This window comes from Mastomys coucha, unplaced genomic scaffold (genome assembly GCF_008632895.1).
Source record: "Mastomys coucha isolate ucsf_1 unplaced genomic scaffold, UCSF_Mcou_1 pScaffold5, whole genome shotgun sequence".
NCBI lineage: Eukaryota > Metazoa > Chordata > Mammalia > Rodentia > Muridae > Mastomys > Mastomys coucha.
This window is the reverse complement of record NW_022196911.1, coordinates 75,869,505-75,888,291: the sequence shown is the minus strand read 5'-3', so window position 1 is coordinate 75,888,291 and position 18,787 is coordinate 75,869,505. Positions and strand designations below refer to the sequence as shown.

At 39.8% G+C, this 18,787-nt stretch overlaps 2 protein-coding genes across 3 annotated transcripts in view; one reads left to right on the top strand and one right to left on the bottom strand.

Moving 5' to 3' along the window:
- Tefm (transcription elongation factor, mitochondrial) overlaps positions 1–907 on the top strand; it is a 5,706-nt gene extending 4,799 nt beyond the window's left edge. Inside the window, exon 4 of the mRNA XM_031353694.1 lies at positions 302–907. Within this exon, the coding sequence (XP_031209554.1) occupies positions 302–745 (444 nt within the window). The 3' untranslated portion in view covers positions 746–907. The remainder of the gene's footprint in view (positions 1–301) is intronic.
- A 1,452-nt stretch (positions 908–2,359) lies between these two features.
- Atad5 (ATPase family AAA domain containing 5) overlaps positions 2,360–18,787 on the bottom strand; it is a 53,665-nt gene continuing 37,237 nt past the window's right edge. Inside the window, exons 15-23 of one of the 2 annotated variants that reach the window (XM_031352318.1) lie at positions 18,415–18,591; positions 17,955–18,091; positions 16,697–16,790; positions 11,918–11,982; positions 10,758–10,938; positions 7,009–7,187; positions 5,077–5,918; positions 3,918–4,076; positions 2,360–3,814 (exon numbers count right to left, since the gene is read on the bottom strand). In XM_031352318.1, the coding sequence (XP_031208178.1) occupies positions 3,736–3,814; positions 3,918–4,076; positions 5,077–5,918; positions 7,009–7,187; positions 10,758–10,938; positions 11,918–11,982; positions 16,697–16,790; positions 17,955–18,091; positions 18,415–18,591 (1,913 nt within the window). In that variant the 3' untranslated portion in view covers positions 2,360–3,735. The remainder of the gene's footprint in view (positions 3,815–3,917; positions 4,077–5,076; positions 5,919–7,008; positions 7,188–10,757; positions 10,939–11,917; positions 11,983–16,696; positions 16,791–17,954; positions 18,092–18,414; positions 18,592–18,787) is intronic. The other variant, XM_031352319.1, reaches the window with a different exon arrangement.

Genomic DNA, 18,787 nt, shown 5'->3' with positions numbered 1-18,787 from the left:
AAAAAAAAAAAAAAAAAAAAAAAAAAAAAATGCGATCTTTTAAGTCTTCAAGCAGGAACTGCTACTTGGTGAACACATAGTGATGAGAGGCTTTGGCTGCCCCTTGCTAACAACAGAGATTCCAGGCTAAGGCCAGCCCTCTGTTCTACCTTGGAATATTTCAAATTGTTAAAAGTTTTGAGTTGCTTAATCTCCAAGTCAGTAGACTTTAGACTTCAAGAAGCTTTTTAGTTATCTGTGAATTGTCAGAAATGGGACAAACATGAGGCATAATCATTCTGATTTTTTTTTTTTTTTAAAGATTTCTTCAGTCATTTCAAAGATGCCTAAAGCAGATCTCTACATTTTGGAAAAATCAGGACTTTCCATTCAGAACACATCTCTGCTTCCTATACTGTTACACTTTCTTATCATAGAAGCCATACTGTATGCCTTACTCAACAAAACTTTTGCCGAGGATGGCCAGCATCGAGTGCTGAGCATACAACGAAATGCTGTGGGCAAGCACTTTGACCTGATGATCGGCGACACGAGGACTAGTGGGAGGGAGCTAGTGAAGCAGCTCCTCTCAGAGTCTGTGCTGAAGAAGCAGCCGCGGGTGTTCTTCCCACAGGACCTCATAGTGCAATACAGACAGAAGATTGTCAAGAGCTCATACCGGATTGAAGAGTTGTATGATTCATTATTACAAGCTGTTGCTTTTTACGAGTTAGTTTTTGACAGAGGCTCAGAGCTCACATGTTAATGCACTCACTCTAGTATTATACTAATTTATTAAAGCAGCTGTTCTCATCTTCCATGTTAGTGGAAAACATTTTGAAAATAGTTTCCATGTTTATAAAATCAGATTTTTGGCTTGAAAAAGATGAGCCAAAACCAAATCAATAAATATTTTGTGAGATTCTGAGTCTTGTTTGCTTAAGTTCTAAATAGTAAGGAGCTACACACAGGCAGCCAAAAGTTACCTCCATTTAAAGCAAGTACTAGGCTGGAGAGATGGCTCCAATATTAATCTAACTTGGATACTTTTCTAGAGAGCCCCAGTTTGGCTCTCAGCCCCCATTGGAGGTGCTCACAGTTGCCTATAATGTCAGTTCTAAGGGATGTGACACTCTTCTTTGTTCTCCTGCACAGACACACAGGAAACATACTTACACATAGAAAAATGAAAGGTAACTATTTAAAAAATAAATTTAAGAGCTGGGTGGTAGTAGGGCATGCCTTTTGTCCCAGCACTCTAGGAGGCAGAGGCAGGCAGATCTGAGTTCAAGGCCAGCCAGTCCAGGTCTACAGAGTTTTGGGGTACCTTGTTTTGAAAATCTAAAAAAGCCAACCAACCAAACAAACAAACAAACAAAAAAAAAACCCAGGCTGGAGAGATGGCTCAGTGGTTAAGAACACTGACTGCTCTTCTAGAGGTTCTGAGTTCAATTCTCAGCAACCACATGGTGGCTTACAACCATCTGTAATGGGATCAAATGCCCTCTCTGGTGTGTCTGAAGAGAGCTAGTATGTTCATATACATAAAATAAATAAATCTTTTTTTTTTTTTTTGGTTTTTCCAGGTATGTTCATATACATAAAATAAATAATTTTTTTTTTTTTTTTTTTTTTTTTTTGGTTTTTCCAGACAGGGTTTCTCTGTGTAGCTCTGGCTGTCCTGGAACTCATTCTGTAGACCAGGGTGGCCTCAAACTCAGAAATCCACCTGCCTCTGCCTCCCAAGTGCTGGGATTAAAGGCGTGCACCACCACTGCCTGGCAACTTGAACAGTTTTATGGATTTATTTTACATTGGTTGATCAGTTGTTGAGAGTGATCAGAGACCCTAATAATAAAACAGCTGCAGTAGCCACCCAGCAGGGAAACACACTTGAAGCTTAGGAGCTGGGAAGATGTTTCAGCAGTTAAGAGTCCTTACTGCCCTTGTAGGGTCCTAGGTGCAGTTCCTAGCCCCAGCATGCTAAACAGCTTATAACATCCTTAACTCCAATTCCAGGGTACCCAAATGCCTCCTATGAACTCAAGGACACTGCAAGCATGTGGTTCACATACATACATGCAGAAAAACATATACATAAAAACCATAAATCTTTAAAAAGCTTTGACCAGCTGGGTGGTGATGGTGGCACATGCCTTTAATCCCAGCACTTCAAAGGCAGAAGCAGGTAGATTTCTGTGAGTTCGAGGACAGCCTGGTCTACAGAATTACACATCCAGTTCCAGGACAGCCAGGGCTACACAGAACTACACAGAAACCTTGTCTAACAAAACAAAACAAACAAATGAGCAAAAAAAAAAAATAAAAATAAAAAAAAAAAAATCATAACTTAAAAGTAATTTAAACAACACACCAAGCATTTAGCTTTAACTTTTAATTACAAGGAAAGGTAGGTTGAACAAGAGGTAAAAACACATCTTCATACACATTTGTAAACAGGTATGCATCTATATTTTTAAAAAAGTACAAAACTAGGATCCTTACCTTCTAAATTAAAAATACAATTCATCAGAAAATGTACCTGATTATTATACAAATATTTACATTATGGAGGAATTTTAAACAAACCTGATTATCTGTGAAATAATATTAAGTAAAATGTACATTTTAAAATCTTGCTACTAAAGTAAAAAATAGATACTTAAAAAAAAATTAAAAGATGACCTTGCTCGGTGTGGTAGTATATACCTGTAGTCCCAAGTACTTAAGAAGTTTAAGATGGGGATTACAAAATTCTGGAAGGAGTTTAGGGGCAGCCTAAGCAATATACCGGACCCTACCTCAAAAAAAAGATGGGGGTTCTAGCTCTGTGGTTAAGCATGTTCAATAGAATGCACAAGGTCTTGGGTTTGATATGTACCACTGTAAATAATTACTAAAACATAATGCCTGTGTATATACTAAGACACAGGACATTTGCCTATAATACAAAAACCCCTAAATTTAATCCTCAGCACCAAAAAAAAAAAAAAAAAAGCTATGCACTATTTTACCCCTTGGTAAAATACTTCATTATTTCTTCAACCATCAACAAGTTGTCCAAAATTGATAAACTTTATGAAATATAACATAATGATAGGAAAATACCAGAAAATGTACAAATGATTTGAGTTGGCAAAATGCTCTAGACTGTAACTACACGGAGTGATAAGGAAGGTCTTACCACCTAACCTTATGTGGATAATTTGAGAATTCAGAATGCTTTACTCTGCTAACACCAATGACTCATGACTCAATGATTAAATGGTAAAACATGCTGGAAGATGGCACAAGAAATAAAGGCAATGCTTTCCACAACTGAGGCATAATTTGTCTCCTAGGACATTTTAAAATACTCTGTTTGTAGCTCTGTTTTCCATTGTGTAACTTTGGAGACTGCCTATTTACAGCTGCACAGGCTGGGCGGTAGAGGAAGACTACAGGAAAAAGGAAAAATGACGGGTGAGCTCAGCACTGAAACAGCTCTAGAAATTAGCGAAAATTATCCTACAAACAGTTCACACATACAGAAAATACACAATAAAGCAAAATTAGATAATTCAAAACATTCAGAAAAAATGCCACAATCATACCTACAGTTTATAATTTGAAATTTTCATTTTAAATACGTGAACTACAAAAATACAAGTTCTTTAAAATTTACATTAAGAGAAATAAGCCCTTCTTTAAAGTCACCATACTCTAAAGTATGTTATCAGGACCACGAAATCTGTACAAGACTGATGATGGGGAGCATCATGGGAAGTCATCTGCCAAAGTAGTTATGGTTTCTTCAGGAATATCTAGATGGATTCCTTCAAAATAGTGCAGAAACCTGTCAAAATCACAAAATATTTAATATTAGTATTTTCATTCCCACAAACATTTATTAATCTTAACAGGGACCTAAAATATTACTTTATTTTTACACACTGTACCTTCTTTTATTTTTCTCCTGTTCTTTTAGCTTCTCTGTCCGACAGATGCTCCGCAGAGTTGGCAGGTAGTCAATTATGCTAGCTTGTTTACTACCCAGGGTCAGGAAAGAACGACTAGAAAACACACTTTTAATGACTGCCATCCTCTTTTCAGCGTTGCTACAAATTAAAAGTATTATTTGTTATTTTGTATACAAATATGTAACAACCCCAAATATAACCAGTGTTCCTGCTTCTAGTCTAGACCAGGTAGACTTCTAATTTCCTGTCAGTTACTCATAAATACCCAGACTGGCCTGAACTCTACATAGCTCAGCCTGACTTCAATCTCAGTCTCCTGAGAGCTGGGATTACAGTCTCACACTACCACACTCAGCTTCATATTGAAAATGTCTCGGGCTGGCCAGATGGCTCAGTGGGTAAGGGCACTGATTGCTCTTCCTAAGGTCCTGAGTTCGGATCCCAGCAACCACATGGCGGCTCACAACCACCCATAATGAGATCGGACGCCCTCTTCTAGTGAGTCTGAAGACAGCTGCAGAAAATTCCGCTGGATCGAGCGGTGCCAGCAGAGGTTCTGAGATCAACAGCAGCCACACATGATGGCTCACAGTTATCTGGACAGCTACAGTATACTCATACACACAAAAATGAAATAAAATAAATCTTTAAAAAAAAAAATGTCTGATTAAGACTTTTGTTTTGTAGCTTGGGCTGCCATCAAACTCTTGATCTCTACTCCACAGTGCTGTGATTACCCACATGCCTGGTGTCATAGTGAAATATCTTTTACCTGTCACAAGTCTGCACTTCTCTGTTTCCTAAAGGCTCCCAAATTTCTTTTTCCCCCCTGGGACAGGGTCTCTCTTGTATAGCTCTGGCTGTCCTAAAATTCGTTTTGTGGACCAGTCTGGCCCAGAACAAAGAGATCCACCTGCCTCTGCCTCTAATGCTGGGATTAAAAGTGTGTGCCACCACACTCAGCTCAGGTTTCCCAATTTTCATTCAAATTTGATTTTTCAGCAATCTGCTTAATTTGTATGAGGAACTATATTAACACTAAGTGTATCCCATGATCAATGGCCCAGCATTTGAAAATTAGTAAGAAGAATCACTGCCATTGATTACTGGAAAATAGAAGGTAACAAGAAGGACTTACACTAGATTAGATGCCGATTGGTGGAAGCAAACATCACGGCACCTTTGTGAAACACAGAGAGTGAGCTCATCGGTTGGGTCTCTTCCTAACTGCTTGCATGAATTCAAGGACTCTAGTGCTTTCGAAATGGTAGAAGAGCATTTAGTAAAGCTGAGCACTTCTGCAGCTGCCTTTAATTCTTCAGAGCTCTGAGGAGCCCACCCATCTCTAGTCTCAAGGCTAAACTCATCACAAAGTCCGCTTTTAACCCTTCCATTTGTCCAGTGAAAGGCACGTTTACCCAATTCATTCTGTTCCCCTGGATCTGTGAAAAAGGCATCTATGAAGGACATGTTCTCCATGAACTCACTGAGAGAATTTAAACAGTGGGAAACGAGCATGCAGCACTTCTTCTCTGCTACAGTCTTAGGCGGCTGAGGTACAGAGTGAGGCTTGAAACCTTTGTTCTGTGTCTTCATCTCAGAATCGCTGTCTCTGCTTATGTTGTCTTCTATAGATGAGGACGGTGCAGGAGATAAGCTAGGCAGTTCACCAGAGAGGTCCAGGCCAGTGTCAAATAGGTCACTATCATCTAGGGTCACCATCTTTTTCTGTTTCCTTTTCTGTGATTTTCTCAATGGCTGGTCTTCTGACTGCTTCCTGGTAAGATGCTTCATGCTTGCTGGTGCACTGGCCTGTGTGGTCACTGGGAAGCCATAAGCACCTCTTACGTCTGGCATCATGTTAACTGGCAGTGGCAGGATGAACTCAAGATTACTGTGTAACAGATCTATATTTTGCACGTGGAATTCGGTAAGAAGCTGAATGAGTTTCTGCCACTCTTCCTTTGTTGTGATCTTGTGCTGAAAAGCAATTGAGTAAAGAACACTTTAAGAGTGCCCATTTCAGACATCCTCCCAGCCTGATGAACACAGACTTGTCCTTATGCATCTTTTACATAGGTGACATGTTTTGTTTTGTTTTTGGAGGGTGCCTCACAAGACGTGGAGATCAGAGAAAAACGTGTGGAGTCAGTTCTCTCCTTCTACCACCACGTGGGCCCAGGGATCACACTGAGTTGGTCACAAACCTTGGATCTGAGCACCTTTACTACTCCCTGCCACCTATTCTATCCTGAAAGTATTAAGTGGCTACTCTTTGTCATTTTATTAGATTATATTTAACACATCAAAACAGTACTGACTAGGCTGAGTCAGTCAGTGATAAAACATTTGCCTAATAAGCACTAAGCTCCTTGGACCAAACCCCAGGGCTTGGGGAAGAAAACAAACAAACAAACAAAAAAAAAAAAGGAAGAAAGGGATAGATAGGTGGGAGGGGAAAACATTCTAAGTCTAAACTAGATCTAGATTCAAAAACTCGTCTTCTTTATTTAGCACATACTCCAATTCAGTATCAGAGGTCATTTACTTTTCTAGACAGGGTTTCTCCATGTACTCCTAGCTGTCTTGGAACCAGGCTGGAAGTAGAGACCTACCTGCCTCTCCTCCAGTGTGCTGGACTAGGGGTGTGCCCCACTACGCCTGGCTCAATTTAACCTGAGTCCCATCCTGTGTTTTTAAAGCTGTGCCTAGGCACCATTTGTCAACACAGTCAATTGATTTAAAATCTCACATCTAAAGTCTAGAAAATGTTAAGTGAATTTTAACTAAACTAAGATGCAAAATGCAGGGTAAATACTAAGAAGATGAACAGAAACCTGAATTCAACATTCCACACAGACACAAAATAGCTTTTATTTTTTTAAAGATCGACCCATTATTATAAATGAGTGCACTGAAGCTGCCTTCAGACCACCAGAAGAGGGCATCAGATCTCATTATGGGTGGTTGTGAGCCACCATGTGGTTGCTGGGACCTGAACTCATGACCTTCAGAAGAGTAGTCAGTGTTCTTACCCGCTGAGCCATCTCACCAGCCCCCCAGAAAATACCTTTAACAATGAAAGTAAGTCTTGGGATGGGGAGGCAATGTTCTTGAGTCCAAACAAAGCCTCTGCACAGCCGGTGTCACATCTGGGGAGGGCCACACGGTTCCTTTTGCTGTTTTTATAGTTGATGTTTGTATCAGAGCCATCTTCAGAACAAACCAGTGTATTTCTGCTATTTTCTCCTAAAAAGTAATGAAGACCAGTCTTATGCGAATGTATTTGGAATGACCAGGAGAGAAGGAAGCAGGAGCACCAGCCTTAGGACCACAGCTCCACATTGTTCTCCACAGTGTGTTTACCTCATTATGAACACAGTACAATAATTCACTGGAAAAATACCTAAGTGACACAATTCAAGTCTATCTGTTATTGATATATTATCATTTGTTGTTTATCCAAGGGCTATTTTATTATTTCCTTGAGACAGGATCTCATGTAGCCTAGGCTGGCCTGACATTTACAATGTAGCAAGGATATCCTTGAACTTCTTTGTATGTTTGGTGGTCAGAGGACAACTTCTGCTGTCATTCCTAAGGTGTGCAACCTTGTACATCTGATCCTGCTGCCTCAGGGCGGGTCACACATAGCTTTCCCCCCATGCCTTACTTATCTTACTAAGTTTTTGAGAATTTGCTAAAGTTGCCATCTTACAGTAACTAAAAATTATGGCCAGTTCATTCACTCATTCATTCATTCATTCCTTTAAATGACTACACCATTACTGCCTTCAGACACACCAGAAGAGGGCATTAGATTCCATTACAGATGGTTGTGAGCCACCATGTGGTTGCTGTGAGTTGAAGTCAGGCCCTCTGGAAGAGCAGTCAGTGCTCTAATTGGCTCAGCCATCTTTGCAGCCCTGGCTAATTCTACTTTAAAAAATATTGTTTAAGGGCTGGAGAGATGTCTCAGCAGTTAAGAGCACGGGCTGCTCTTTCAAAGGACTCAAGCAATCATATGGCAGCTCACAATTGTTCTAGGGGATTCAGTTCCCTCACACATGCAGACATAACACCAATGTATATAAAATAAAGATAAATTAAAAAAAGGAAAAATAATGTTTAAATTTTGAACTAATTTAAGATAAAAAAAGGCAGGGGATTTGTTTTCTAGAACTACATCTCCCTCTTTTTCCACTTTCCTTTCTTATTTGTTGTCCTTGGGTTTGTGTGATCATTTATTTGAGCAGGATCTTTCCCTACAGAAGTATGACTATGGAGCAGGCAACAAAAACTAGCAACATCCCCAGGGAACAAGCATGGCTGACTCATGAAAACACAAGACCTAGAATGGAGAAAGTAATCAATAGTTGCTTATGCTATAATCAAGTTACAGCAGTGACTGAAGAGCAGTAGAAAGTAAAAGTATTCATATGAGAAAAATATTTCTGAAACCAAGTTCTTAAGAAAATTTGAATTATAAACTTAAATATGCTATAAAGAAATATAAACTGGGTGTGGTTACACATGCCTAAACTTCATAGGATCCTGTCTTAAAAACAAAATAGGTCGAAAAGCCAAAGAGAAAAACAAATAGGACCAATAAAATGACTCAGCAGATAAAGGCACTTGCAGCTAAGCTGAAAATTTGAGTTCAGGCTCTGGGACCCATAGTGTAGAAGAGAACTGACACCTACCACCAATAAGTAATGCAAACATGTAATTTAAAAAATAAAAGCAGGGCTGGAGAGATGGTGCAGTGGCTAAGAGCACTGACTGCTCTTCCAGAGGTCCTGAGTTCAATTCCCAGCAACCACACGGTAGCTCACAACCATCCATAATGAGATCTGATGCCATCTTCTGATGTGTCTAAAGATAGCTATGGCGTACTCATGTACATTAAATAAATAATTAAAAACAATAACAAAACAAAACAAAACAAAAAAAATAAAAGCAGCCAGGCTGTGGTGGCACACACCTTTAATCCCAGCACTTGGGAGACAGAGACAGGTGTATTTCTGAGTTCGAGGCCAGCCTGGTCTACAGAGTGAGTTCCAGGACAGCCAGGGCTATACAGAGAAACCCTATCTCGAAAAACAAAAACAAAAACAAAAACAACCAAATAAATAAATAAAATCAAAACAAGCCTGGTGGTGGTGGTGCATGCCTTTATTCCCATAACAGAGGCAGATGACTCTCTGTGAGTTCAAGGCCAACCAGAGCTACACAGAGAAACCTTGTCTGGAAGAAAATCAAACCAAACCAAACGAAAACAAAGACAAACAAACAAAAACCCCACAAAACTAAACCAAAAGAAGCTGGGAAACAGCAAGAGAAAGTGAGGAAGACATGGGTCCACACAAAGCATGCATAGACTACTCTCACAGAGAAACAAGCAAACAAAAGGGCCCCAGGACCATACTTAAATACTCTCACAGAAGGAGGAGGTAAGGCTAGACTGACAGGCCACTGATGGTAGTCCTATAGTCCAGGCTGAACTCAATGTAGTCAGGAATGACTTTTACCTCTAGATCTTCCTGCCTCCTCTCCTACAGGAATACATCACCACACCTGGCACAGGTGTGTTTTTTATAAGGGAAAGAAGGAAGGTAACAACAATTATATAAGAAACTGTATGTCCACAAGTGAATAAGCAATATAGTTTGGAGAGTTTGTTCCTATCTATCTATCTATCTATCTATCTATCTATCTATCTATCTATCTATCTATCTATCTATCTATCTATCTATGTTATGCATTGGTATGTTGCCTACATGCATATCTGTGTGAGGGTGTCAGATGCTAAGGACCTCAAGTTACTGACTGTTGTGAGCTGCCATGTGGGTGTTGGCAATTGAAGCTGGGTCCTTTGGAAGCCATCTGTGAGTGCTCTTAACTACTGAGCCATCTCTCCAGTTTTGTTGTTTTGGAAATGGACTCATGCAGTCCAGGCTATCCTAAACTTGCTATGAAGCCAAGGATGATCTTCAACTCTCCAACCTCTAGCCTCCATTTCCCAAGTACTGTCAAAACTCTCTTCAGGTTCACATCAGAGTCTACTAGGAGCTTGAGAATCATGGTAGAAAATCTAAGGATTGTTAGCTTGGGGATCTGTATTTTTCACCTTGTGAGAGACAGCAGAACTGGAAGCACAGGCATGCAATACCATACTGGCAAAAAGTTTCCCCTCTATTTTTGTGAGTTCAATCTATTTGTACTTTTTTTTTGTTTGCTTTGTGTTTTGAGAGAAGGTGTTTTATAGCCCAGGCTGGCCTTGAGCTCATTATATAGACAAGCATGGCTTTGAATTTCTGATTAGCCTGCCTCTGCCTCCAAACTGCTGGAATTATAGATGTCCACCACCATGCCTGGCTGTTTACTTAAATTTTTTTTTTTTTTTTTTTTTTTTTTTTTTTTTTTTGGTTTTTCGAGACAGGGTTTCTCTGTATAGCCCTGGCTGTCCTGGAGCTCACTCTGTAGACCAGGCTGGCCTCGAACTCAGAAATCCACCTGCCTCTGCCTCCCAAGTGCTGGGATTAAAGGCGTGCGCCACCACGCCCAGCCTAAATTTTTAAAACTTTTATTAAAAAGATGGTGGCACACACCTTTAATCCCAGCGCTTAGGAGGCAGAGGCAGGTGGATTTCTGAGTTCATGGCCAGCCAAGGATACACAGAGAGACTCTGTCTCAAAAAACCAAAAAATCAGCATAGCTAGACACTTAATTTATAATTTTAGAAATATTTTGATAGAGTATATATATTTAAGATTCTGGTCCCCAAATGGAAAAGTCTCATATTAACAGACTACTTACGACAATGTGACAATGGCCTTTCTTCTAAAATTCCACCTCCACTTCTAATCCAAAACTGTAAGTAAAGGATACTTTTTCTGATGTCACAAGCATTTGCAGTCAACAAGGTTACAAAGTCTTTAAAGTCAGTTCTGAAATTCTCAACTAGACAGATCACTTGTAGATAGCTGGCAACATTTAGCTTAAAAATAGAAAAACAAGACAAGATTTGGAAAAGAGAAACACATGTTAATTATACAAATTGCAGAAATTATAGCAATAAATCTGAATAATAATTTTGCTAACAATCCATAGTATCTGAAAAGTTTTTGAAAACAAAATTTCTCTAAAAAATACAAGAACATATACCACCAAATTAAAAGCATTTAAATATTTTTCTTGAGCTTATTGTATATAATCTAGGACAACTACAAAATGTGTGTTTATGTGTTTAAGACAGAATCTTATACAACCCAGGCTGGCCTTGAACAAGAACCTATGATTCTCCCGTTTCCATCTTCCAAATGCATGTTCCGCTTGTGTGTTTGTGTTGTTTCTGTCATTGTTTTAAGCAGGATCTGGCTCTATAGCCAAGGCTGACATAGGATCCTCCTTGCCTCTGCCTCTTAGATGCTGGTATTACAGGTGTGTACCACACACAACCTTGCAAGGAAACTTACACAAAATTCTCCAACTTCAACACTACAGGATGGCTTCGAACTCAGAAATCTGCCTGCCTCTGCCTCCCAAGTGCTGGGATTAAAGGCATGTGCCACAATTGCCTGGCTCAAAGAAAACTTAGTATCTGAAAAATAACCTCATTTTAAAGCAAAAGAGGAAACCATCACAAGTTTCTTAAAACTCAGAAGCTTTAATATTTCTCTTTAAAAAACACATTTTAAGGGGCTGGTGAGGTGGCTCAGTGGTTAAGTGCTTTTCTAGAGAATCCAGTTTCAATTCCCAGCACCCAGATGGTAGCCCACAACTCTCTGTTATTCCAGTTCTGGGAGACCTGATGGTCTCACACAGATATACATGTAAGCAAAACACCAATGCATATAAAATAAAAATAAATCATTTTTAAAAGGCCCCACATTTTAAAACTATAAATCTAATTTAAAAGGTATCTTCTACAGAATTGTAATTTATATAATCTGTAATCATGAAAATTCAAAACTTACCAGGGAAGGAATACTGAAATTGATTTCTTCAAAGCAGCCATCAAACACTAGACTAAATGTGGGATCTAAAGGAAAACAACATAACGTTTTAAAAAACCATGAGACCACTAACCACCATTTCCCAGCTATACTCTGCTATGACAACATCTAGAGTAAATATTTGGAGGATATTTACAATAGGAGTTGTAGAGCTGGCTCTGTGTTTACAGTGCATTTTGCTTTTGTAGGAGACTAGAGTTTGGTTTCCTGCACCTCTATCAAACAGTTCATGATTGTCAGGGGGTGGTGTAGCATGCCTTTAATCCCAGCATGTGGGAGGTAGAGGCAGGCAAATTTCTGAGTTCGAGGTCAGCCTGGTCTTGAGTTCCAGGATAGCCAGGGCTACACAGAGAAACCCTGTCTCAAAAAACAAAACAAAACAGTTCATGATTGCGTGTAACTACAGCTCTAGAACTGACACTTATGACCTTCAGGGGCTGGGGGCTGAGCCTGGCTCTTCTGCAAGAGCAAGTGCTCTTAACTGGCTAACCAGCTCTCTTGGTGCTTTGACTGTTCTCTTGGTAATTAGTTAATTTTTTACTGTGACTATGTAACAAGTGTTCTAAGCATGTATGTATAGGAAAGAAGGCATATACACTATGGTACTATGAACTTTATATAGCAACCATTGATCACTGGGGGAATCTTGGACGTATTCCTCATAGATAAAAGGAAATGATAGTATCATGCAAATTATAATCCCTTATGGAACCTTCTCTTTTGATCTAGAGTAAGAAGGACATTTTAATGAAGCTATCACCTAACCTATGATTATTAAGATTTTTATATTTTTAAGTAATTGAAGAGCTGGGGATGTAGGTCCTTGGTAAGGAACATGCCTAGCACCAAAACAAACAAAGAAGACATGGAGGGTAGCATCCATCAGAAATGAACTTTCCAAATACCATCGCAGCAGTTAGCCTTCTGAAATATTTGCAACTTTAACTTTACTTATGTTTTTAAGACAAGATCTAGCTATGTAGCAGCACTTAGTCCTCCTACGTAAGCCTCCAGAGTGATGGGATTATAGGCATCTGTTACCATATCCAGTCTAATATTTTTTTTCTTATAGGAGTAATCTGTCACGCAGCACTCGTCTACTTCAGTTGGGTCTGCATGACAGGTCTAAAAAACCTGAGGCATATGGCTTCAAAGGGAGCTAGCTTGCCTCCTGAGTCACTGACATCCTTCAGTCGCTGACATCTCCCAGCTCTGATGTATTCCAGATTGGTCTCTGCTAAAGTCTTTGGAGGGATCTGTGTGCTTTCTTTATTCAGGCATAAAGATGCCCTAAGAAATATTTCATTATAGCTAAAACTGAGATTTAACGTTGTTTCCTGGCCTCTACAGTGTTTCAATGATCCTAATTGATTTCCTAGCTGTTATTAGCTTGGAATTTTTACAAGGGCAGCTGCCTTAGCAGACAGGGAGTCCCTAGAATTAGCAATAAAGGTCAGACATTACTGCCTACTGATTCCCACAAGGAACCTATCTTATCAGACAGGGTATCTCCAGAGTTAGAGATAGCAGTCAAACACTATTACTATCTGTTAACATAGTTAGAACTCTAAGAGCAGTACCACACAAGGCAGAATTGCTTTACAAACTAGAGAGTAGTCGAAAAGCTTGTGTTACAAGCCAAACCATTCCCAGGAGCTGCTAGAATGAAACCTCCTGGTGCTTACCTGCTTCAGACCAGAGTTTCCTTAGGGCTGCCAAGACAGCAGCCCAGCAGGGAAGAGCACTGTTGTTCTTCCGAAGGAATCATTTACACCTGGCCATTTGATTTCACTGGCTTTGATGTGACTGCTACCTGCCTGACATTCGCCCTGTTCCTGTATACTATATAAACCTGATTCTTAAACACTCAGATCCCATACTTCTTTGTGTTGTTTCTGTCTGCCACTCGCTGAATTCTTTGCCCACCAGGTCAGAACTCTTATCACATTGCAGAACAAGAGGTCCCCTCAGAAACCCAGTAATCAGGTTGCTTCGTAGGTAGAGTTGTTTGCTGCCAAGCCTGATGACATGAGTCCAACCTCCAGAACCCACTTGATAGGAGACAACCAATAACTAGAAATTGTCCTCTGATCTCCACATATGCTCTGTTGCACAGATTTTATGGCACAAATGTGTAGATATAGATAATAAATAATAAAAACCTTTTTTTCCCCCGTTTTTTTGAGACAGGGTTTCTCTGGCTGTCCTGGTACTCACTCTGTAGACCAGGCTGGCCTTGAACTTAGAAATCTACCTGCCTCTGCCTCCCAAGTGTTGGGATTAAAGGTGTGCGCCACCACCACCCAGCTTTTTTTTTTTTGGAATAAAAACATTTTAAAAAACTATAGGTCAAGTATGTTGGTGGACACTTATAACGCCAGCAGTCTAAGCAAAGAGGACTGAAGAGTTCTATACCATCTCAAACAACAATAAAAAGCTATATGGATTTTTAAAGTGAAACACCCAATTCTCATACCCAAGAAGGCAGATAGAATTCTGTGACACTGCTGAAGATTTACTTTAACTAACCATGAAACAAATCTCCTTGAAGTTTTATCATAGGGTGGAGAAGTGCTAAATTAAGGATCTCCAGGGAACCAGGAGGTGGTTTATCCCTGTAAATGTAGGATGAGTAAGAATATCTGAGTTTAAAACTAGCCTGGCTAAAGAATAAAACTAGAAGACAGACATACAGACAGACACACACATATGCTCTGTTGGTTGTCTAATCCTAAGTATGACAAAGAAACAGGAAAAGGACTTGTTTTGTTTTGAAGATAGGATTTCTCTGGGCAGCCCTGGCTGTTCTGGAACTCACTATGTATACCAGATTACCTCAAACTCACCTCCCTCTGACTCTGCCTCCCTCCGCAACCATTGCTCGGCTGATATATATATTAAACTCTAATACACATATCAACTACTTTGTAAGTCTCTGTTTTAGGCAATCCTTAATTTAGGGTTCTTAAATGTCCTACACTGGACACAGTGATCCAAAGTAGTATACATTTTTTTGTTTGTTTGTTTGTTTTTCGAGACAGGGTTTCTCTGTGTATCCCTGGCTGTCCTGGAACTCACTCTGTAGACCAGGCTGGCCTGGAACTCAGAAATCTTCCTGCCTCTGCCTTCCAAGTGCTGGGAATAAAGGCATTCGCCACCACTGCTGACAGTAGTATACATTTTAAAATAGCCATTGCTATTCTCATATACACTGGATTTTATAACTACTAACAAGGGCTGCAAGTAAATACAAATGTGAATAATTCTTACTTGAAAAAAACTAGCTTCCACAGAGCATGGTGGTGCACACCTTTAATCTCAACACTTAGAAAGCAGAGGCAGGTGGATCTCTGTGAGTTCAAGGCTAGCCTGGTCTACAAAGCAAGTTCCAGGACAGCCAGTACACAGAGAAACCCTATCTTGGAAAACAGAACAAAACAAACAAATAAAACCAGATTCCAAGGGCTGGAAAGAGAGCTCAATTGGTTAACAGCTCTTGTTGCTCTTACAGAGGACCTCAGTTTGGTTCTCAGCACCTATGTGGTGGCTTGCAACCACACATAACTCCGGCTCTAGGAATCTGATGCTCTCTTCTGACTTCTGTGGGCACCATGCACATGGTATAGTCAAAACACTCATATACACATAGTAAAAATAAATCTAGGAGCTAGAAATATGGCTCAATGGTTAAGAGCACAGGCTGCTTCTCATTTTAGAAAAAGAATTTTTCAACTGGGCTGGAGAGACGGCTTAGCAGTTAAGAGTGCCAACTGCTCTTCAGAAGGTCATGAGTTCAAATCCCAGTAACCACATCATGCTACAGTACACTAATATATAATAGATAATATTAAAAAGAATTTTCAACTGACTTTTTTTGGAGGGGTGGTAATAAGGATCATATCCAGAGCCTTGCATATGGTCACTGGGCTCAAAGCTTATGTGTTTCTATTGTTTACAAGGCAGGGTCTTGCTATGAGGTGTGTGTATGCCTATGTGTGTTTCTTCTGCTTTCAAAGCAGGGTCTTGATACAGTATCCAGCTAGCTTTAAAGACCTCAGCTTTCTGCCTCAGCTTCTTAAGTGTAATTAGCTCAAACTAAGAGACCAGGATTTGGTTATATAGCACTGGCTGATCTGTAATTCATTACAGGCTTTCTCCTGTCTCTGCCTTGTAAGTACTGGGATTACAGACATATGCCACCATACTAGTTTTTTGTTTTTGTAGGGTGGAGATTAAATGTATTTATTTTGTGTTTGAGTGTTTTGCCTACAAGTATGTCTATGTTCCATGTGAGTGCCTGGTGCCTGAGGAGAACCCAAGAGGACATTGGATGCCCTGGAATTTGAGTTACAGATATGCTACCATGTGGGTGCTGGGAACTGAATCTGGGTTCTCTGTAAGAACAAGTGCTCTTAAGCACTAACCCATCCTTCCAGTATCCCCATTTGTTTTAAAATGTTACTTTTTATTATTGTGTGTTCTGTGTGCATGATGTCTGTGTGTGGGTTCATAAGTATTCAGAAGTATAAGGGCAACCCTGGGGAACCAGTTCTCCCCTTCTACCTTTCTGTGCATTTCAGGCATCAAACTCAGGTCAACAGATTTATCTAGCAGGTTTTGCCTGCTGAGCCATCTCTCCAGCCCATACCCCTGTAACTGCTAACTTTTTTGCCTGTAAGTTAGTAGCTCTCCCAAAATATTTCAACAAAACCATACAGTACTGACATTATTTTTACATACCACTTGTCGTGAGAATTACTGGTCGTTTAGTTGTTGCCATGAATGTTTTGACTGCATTCAAAAACCCAGCATCTTCATCAAAAATGACATCAACCTACAAACCATTTATTAGAATATTAATATAGTAAAAGCAACAGTGCACTCACTCAAACTGGGTGGTGGCGGCACAAGCCTTTAATCCCAGCACTTGGGAGGCAGAGGCAGGTGGATTTCTGAGTTTGAGGCCAGCCTGGTCTACAGAGTGAGTTCCAGGACAGCCAAGACTACACAGAGAAACTCTGTCTCGGGGGGAAAAAAAAAAAAACAACAACAACAACAACAAAAAAACCAGTGCACTCACTCAGATGAATTATAGATCTGAGTAAATATCCTGTGTCAAAGCCAACAGAGATTTTTGTTGGTTTTTTTGGGTTTTTTTTGTTTTTTGTTTTTTAATATAGGGTTTCTCTGTGTAGCTCTGACTGTCCTGGAACTCACTCTGTAGACTGGCTTGGACTCAGAGATCTGCTTGTCTCTACCTCCTGATTGCCTGGATTAAAGGCGTGCAATATTACTGCCTGGAGAAAAGTTTGTCTTATTCCATAAAGGAACCTTTATGATGGTCACATAGTAAACATTAAAACTAAATAAAATCAAATCACTAATAATTGGGTAGTTATGAGTCATATTTCTATAGTTGTTAATAATCACTATCCTTGAAATATGTTAATCATCTTAAAATTATTCTAGACATGAATAGAGAGAGAGCTTAGTGGTTAAGAGCATAGGACCTGAGTTTGATTCCCAGCATCAACATGGTAGCACATAACCATTTGTAACTCCAGTTCCAGGGGATCTAATACCCTCCTCTGGCCTCCAAAGGTGTTGTACACACATAGTGCACAGACATACAGGCAGGCATAACATCCACATACATAAAATAATACAGAGAAAATGTTTTTTAATTACTATTCTTTATAAAAATAATATTCTAGAGACGTGTATTCTCAAATTTCTTAGCTATCTTAAAATGACTTTTAAGAAGCACACAGTAGCCGGGCGGTGGTGGCGCACGCCTTTAATCCTAGCACTTGGGAGGCGGAGGCAGGCGGATTTCCGAGTTCGAGGCCAGCCTGGTCTACAGAGTGAGTACCAGGACAGCCGAGGCTACAGAGAGAAACCCTGTCTCGAAAAACCAAAAAAAAAAAAAAAGAAGCACACAGTAATCTTTAAAATGTTTCTACTATGTCACATCATGAATGTACCCATGCAGACCTACCTCTTCAAAGAGAATGAGTGATGTTGCCTTCTTTCTGTTGGATTCTTCAGCTCCATCATCTTTATTATATGAATTATTTGCATTGGTTGACTTAGTCTGAATAATTTGCCTCTGTTCCAAAGAAGAATTTTTGACTCCTGCATAAACACAATGTTAAAAATTTTAGGTAACACTCACTTTTTTTGCTTTTTTTGCTAAGGTCTCACTGCGTAGATCAGGCTTCGCACTCATAGAGAACTACCTGCCTCGGCCTCCAGAGTGCTGGAATTAAGGGTATGCACTACTATACCCGGCCAAACTCCCTTTTAATAAAACACTAGCTATACCCACAAATTGAACTCCCATAAACTTTACTCAATAGTGATGTTTCTATATTTAGGACTATTAGCACAGGCATCTATGGAATCCATTCCCAGTTTTATACATCAAGGCTAATTTATCATGTTAACTTCTGCTTTACCTTTATCATTTCCCATGTGTGCTCCTACGTCTTCATTATTTTTGGATTTGGAGGACACTTTAAAGTAATTTGCCAATGTTTTAGGGAGAAGTGCTCTCTTCTGCCCACTGGTCTTTGGCGACAACGGAGGAAGCTTCCTTGGTGACGTAACAACTTTCCCAGGGGAGCTTAACTTTTCTATGAAAAATAAATTGCATTTAACAACATTCTAAAATTATACTGATGGCCAGAGAAAGTTATCTATAGTTTATTTCCACTTTTACATGATAAAAACCCAGGCGGTGGTGGCACACGCCTTTAATCCCAGCACTTGGGAGGCAGAGGCAGGGAGACTTCTGAGTTCGAGGCCAGCCTGGTCTACAGAGTGAGTTCC